General features: G+C 53.7%; 1 protein-coding gene across 2 annotated transcripts in view; it reads right to left on the bottom strand.

The window, feature by feature from the left end:
- The window catches only part of RGL3 (ral guanine nucleotide dissociation stimulator like 3), a 29861-nt gene that overhangs the window by 23613 nt on the left and 926 nt on the right, over positions 1–5322 (bottom strand). For both annotated transcript variants that reach the window (XM_006161505.1, XM_014592877.1), the window contains 5 exons: positions 4837–5060; positions 3781–3834; positions 3446–3660; positions 324–466; positions 24–239 (listed from right to left, as the gene is read on the bottom strand). In XM_006161505.1, the coding sequence (XP_006161567.1) occupies positions 24–239; positions 324–466; positions 3446–3660; positions 3781–3834; positions 4837–5060 (852 nt within the window). The remainder of the gene's footprint in view (positions 1–23; positions 240–323; positions 467–3445; positions 3661–3780; positions 3835–4836; positions 5061–5322) is intronic.

The raw sequence follows: 5322 nt of genomic DNA, 5'->3' as shown, positions 1-5322 counted from the left end.
CCCATCGCCCCGCCCCCGTCCACCTGCGCGATGCGGATCCACTTCTCCGGCCGCTGCGCCCTCTGCTGGGCAGCCAGGCCGGGCGTCCTGGGTCCCGAGCCCAGCACGCAGCCTGTCACTGTGTTGAACTGGGCCACGGTGGCGCGCACAGTAGGGGCGGTGCCTGCGGCCCCGGGCCGGTCTCGCTGCGACCACACGGAGCCCAGGCACTCGTAGGGCCGCACGCGCGAGAAGAGCTCCTGGGGAGGGAAAGGGAAGGACCTGTGCTCAGCGGGACCTGCCAGCCTAGCACGCCCCGTCCCTCTGCAGCCCCGGGTCCTCACCACGTCCATCAGCGTCAGCTGCTCGGCTACCTCGTCCACACTGAAGTCCAGGAGCTCGGGGCCCTCCTGACTGAGCCCTTGGTCCTCTTCCGCGCAGCCCTCGGGGGAGACCGGGTCAGGAGTTTGGGCAGCTCTGGGAGGCCCTGAGCATTAAAGAGGTTAAAAACTCAAATTTGGGGACCAGCAGTTGGCATAATGGCTATGTCGCTGGACTCTATATAGCCGACCACAGTTCAAGTCCCAGACCTGGTGGCTTGAAGTCATGCTGGGCGCGTGTGCGTGTGTGCCCAAGATCCCGAGAGGTGAATGGAGGAGAAGGGATTGCGGTGTGGCCATCCCCCCGGGGGTGATTTCTTTGCTGTCCCTCTGACTCTGTCTGTCTGGCGCGCCCATGTGTCCTGTAGCAAAAACCTCTCAAAAAAAAAAAAAAAAAAAGACCTCTCAAATTTGAATCAACAATAATTTTTTTAAAAAATCTCTCAAATTTGAATTGAGAACCAGCTGTGTGACCCTGGGCTAGTCCCTTCAGGACTCTCTAAGCCTCACTTTCCTTGCCTCATCTGTAAAACAAGGACCTCCCTCAAAGTTTTTCCTTTGTTTAGGGTTTTTGCCATAGGAGGTGGTGCTTGATGGGGGGCAGGGAGTGAGAAATTGCCCCCTGGGGGGATGGCCACACTGAAAACCCTTCTCCATTTTCCTCTTGGGATTTTGGGCACACGCGCACGCACACACACACACACACACACACACACGCATGCCCAGTGTGATTTTCAAGCCTCCTGGTCCACCGTCAGCCATGTGGGAGTCCAGCGCCTTAGCCACTATGCCACCTGCTGGCCATACCCTGAGTATTTTTTATATTATTAATCTTTACTTATTTTAATTTGACCAGGGAGGGTCAGAGAGAGAGAGAGAGAGAAAGTCAGGAAGCAAGCCACCAGGTTCAGGACTCGAACCGTGGTCGACCATGTGGGAGTCCAGTGCCTCTAACCACCATGCCACCTGCCGGCCCCTATACCCTGAATATTTTTAAGGACCTAATAGCAAGAGAAAAAAAAAATTAAGTTTTTGGCCATAGGGCATGTGTGCTGGCCAGAGAGAGACAACGAGAAGGAAAGTGAGAAATGTCTCCCCGGGAGAGATGGCCATGGCGCAATCCCTACTCTTCCATTCTCCTCCTGAGGTTTGCCAACACGCATTTCGAGCTCCTGGGTCCACAACTTGAACTGCAGAATTGACTTCTTTTTAAAGAGAGAGAGATTTTGGTTATAGTGTGTGTGCCCTTACTGAAGAGACAGAGAGATGAAAGAAAAGATTCCTTTTCAGCAAATCCGGGGGGTGGGGGGACAACCACACCACAATCCCTTCTCCCCCATTTTCCTCTCGGGATCTTGGGCATGCATGCACATGTGACCTGTGTGAGTTTTGGGTCACTGGGTCGGGGACTCGAACTGCGGTCTACTACGTGGGAGTCCAGCGATGTAACCTTATGCCATCTGCTGGTCCCATCTGTCTCTCTTTCAGGAAGAAATCAGTCTTTATAACATGGAGACTTTGTTACCAGGGATAAAGGAGTGACTGCTACTTTGTAAAGCGGAGAGCAATGTGGCCACTTTAATCTAAGGATTAAAGCACAGGGATTAGGGGTATAGGCTCTGGTGATGTGGATCAGCTCAAATACAGATGGGTGAAAGATGATACTGTGTAAACAGGATGCGATTATTCAATCAGCTAATCCGTGCTGTCCCTGCTCCTGGGGACAGAGCCGGGGGACAAGAGCAACACGGTCCACCTCTCACACTCAGACTGCACAGAGATGCAAAAGGCAGGAATTGAGGCAGAGGAAACAGTGGACGCTATGCAGACAAATAAGACAGGCTCAGCGGGGCCAGCAGTTGGTTGGCATAATGGTTAAGGTGCTGGACTCCCATGTGGCTGACCGCAGTTCAAGTCCCAGACTCGGCAGCTTGAAATTCACACCGGGTGTGCGTGCATGCGTGCCCAAGATCCTGAGAGAATGGAGAAGAGACGGTGGTGTGGTCATCCCCTTTGGGGGATGATTTCTTGCTTTCTGTCTGTCTCTCTCTCTAGCGAGCACACACATGACCTCCAGAAAAATCTCTAAAAAAAAAAAAAAAAAGGGACAGGGAGGGGCCAGCAGGTGACAAGCAGGTGACAAGGTGGTTAAGGTGCTGGACTTCAATATGGCTGTCCATAGTTCAAAGGCTGGACCTGGTGGATTGCTTTCTCACTTTTCCTCTCTGTCTCTCTCTCTCTCTGGTGAGTGCATACACCCTCTGGTGGATTTAATAATATTAATAATAGGCACCAGCAGTTAGCGTAATGGCTATGTCACTGGACTCTCATGTAGTCGACCGCGGTTCACGTCCCAGACCCGGTGGCTTAAACTCACGCCGGGCACATGTGTGTGCGTGGCCAAGATCCCGAGAGGAGAATGGAGGAGAAGGGATTGCGGTGTGGCCATCCCCCCTGGGGGGTGCTTTCTCGCTTTCTATCTCTCCATCTCTTTCTGGCGAGCACACGCGCTCTATAGCAAAAACCTCTCCAAAATAAAAAGAAAAATAATAATTATAAATAAGTTAAAAATAATTATGTCTAAGCAATGATAGAGAGAGGGACCCCTCAGAGAAGTGCTCACACCATATTTAAGACAGAGTTTCAGGCCCAGCAGGCGGAGTGGTGGTTAAAGCACTAAACTCCCACATTCCCGGCCATGGGCCCTGTCTTGGATCTGGAGGCTTGCTTTCTCATTATTCCTCTCTCTCTGTCTCTCTCTCATGAGTGCACATGCCCCACAGCAAATTAAAAATAATAATAATAATAGGGGCCAGCAGGTGGCGTGGTGGTTAAGGGCACTGGAGTCCCACGTGGCCAACCACCACGGTTCAAGTCCTGGACCTGGTGACTTGCTTTCTCACTATCACTCTCCCTCTCTCTCTGGCAAAATGGAATACTGCTACTACTAAATAAAACTGAATAAATAATTCTTAAAAAGTCTTGCCCAAAATTAGTCACTGCTCCAAGAGGAACCAGGAGGCCTGTGGGAAGAAACATGCAGGGAAGACCTTGCTCAAAGGCCTGCAGGGCGAGGAACCCCTCACCTGCCCATGACTGGGGCTGCTCCTCTTCTTCCTTCTCTTGCTCAGTGTCTTCCAAGAAATTTTCCAGAAGTTTCTCTGCCTCCAGGGCCTCAGCTCCACCTGGGGCCGCCCAACCCAGAAATATCTGGACACTTCTCAGATCTGAGTGAGCAGGAGGGTCTCGAAAATCCTGAGGGTGGTCCTGCAACCAGGAGCCCAGCAAGGACACCACAGCCCTGGCCAGAGCGGGTAGGGCCTCAGAGCCAACTCCAGAGAAGGTCAAGCCACCCGACCCTCTAGGCCCCAGGTCTGACCTCTGACCTTTGACCTCTCGGACCCTTGTCTCCCCCACCAACCTCAAGTTCTTGTTGAAGCTCAAATCTTGTTCTTCTGTCTTCATAATCTCTGCCCTGGGAAGAGCCCACCACCACCACCATTAGGTAAAGATGGCAAGAATTGGGGCTGGCAGGTGGCATGGTGGTTAAGGGCGCTGGGCACTCCCACAGGACTGACTGTGGTTCAAGTCCTGGACCTGGTGGCTTATTTTCTCCCTTTCTCTTTGTCCCTCTCTTTCTCTCTATCCTTCTCTGGTCAAATGAAAATAAATAAATTTTTTTGTTGAGAGATTTTCACTGTAGGGCACGTGCGCTCGCCAGACAGACAGAGAGAGACATAGAGACAGAAAGCGAGAAATCACCCCCCAGGGGGGATGGTCATGCCACAATCCCTTCTCCTCCATTCTCTTCTCGGGATCTTGGGCACGCACGCACACGCGCCCGGCGTGAGTTTTTTAAGCCACCGGGTCTGGGACACGAACCGCGGTCGACTACATGGGAGTCCAGCAACATAGCCATCACGCTAACTGCTGGTTCCCAATAAAATTTTTAAAAAAATAATTCTTTTTTTTTTTAGAGGTTTTTGTTATAGGGCACGTGCACCGTCAGCCAGACAGAGAGACAGAAAGTGAGAAATCGGATCTTGGGCACGCACACACACGGGCCCAGCGTGAGTTCAAGCCACCAGGTCCGGGACACGAACCGCGGTCGACTACGTGGGAGTCCAGCGACATAGCCATTATGCTAACTGCTGGTCCCGTTTGTTACTATTATTTTTTAATTTAACCAGAAAAGAGAAAGAGAGAGAGAGAAAGGGAGAAAGCAAGCCGCCAGGTGCAGAACTCCAACCGCAGTCAGCCATGTGGGAACCCAGCACCTTTAACCACTGCGCCACCTACAGGCCCCCTAAAATAATTCTTCAAAAAAAAAAAAATAAATAAGATGGCGAGGACGGGTGGGGCTTAGGAGGAGGGCTCTGGGGTTAGGGACGTTTCTCGGTTGCAAACATGAAGAGGTGGGGGGTTGCCCAGCCAGGTCTGAGGGTGGGAACACAGGGCTTCCTGGGTGACTGCTGACCCCGGAGGTGGGGGCGGCGGCGGCGGCGGCAGCAGACAGCCCAGCACGCGGGCCGTGGGCACGAAGGCCCGGTGAGTGGCCAGGAAGGCAGGTAGGAAGCCCGGGTCCTGCTCGCGGTCTCCGGACACCAGCTCTCCCAGCAGACGCTCCAGCCGGGCCGCCCTCAGCGCCCGCACCTTGCTGGTGCGGTAATGGAGGAAGGTGTGGGCAGCGGGGGTGGGGACCTGGGGGAAGCGGGTGGGAGCTCAGGAGTGACCCCGGGGCGCCCCTTCTCCGATCACGCCCATCGCTAGCACCTCTCTGGCCGTCCGATCTCGTCCGTTCATCTGAATCCGGGCCTCTGCATTTATTCTTTCGCTCCAACCACAGCTGACCGCTGCAACTGTCCCAGGGCACCCTCGTGTCCCCAAGTCTTGCCCTCTCCCCTTCCGTCACTGGGCGGCCCCCAGGTTTCTCCGTCCTCGGGTCGCGCTTGACTGGCAGCTC

The sequence above is a fragment of the Tupaia chinensis genome, unplaced genomic scaffold, assembly GCF_000334495.1.
Source record: "Tupaia chinensis unplaced genomic scaffold, TupChi_1.0 Scaffold138665_1, whole genome shotgun sequence".
Taxonomy (NCBI): Eukaryota; Metazoa; Chordata; class Mammalia; order Scandentia; family Tupaiidae; genus Tupaia; species Tupaia belangeri.
This window is presented reverse-complemented; position numbering and strand designations above follow the sequence as displayed.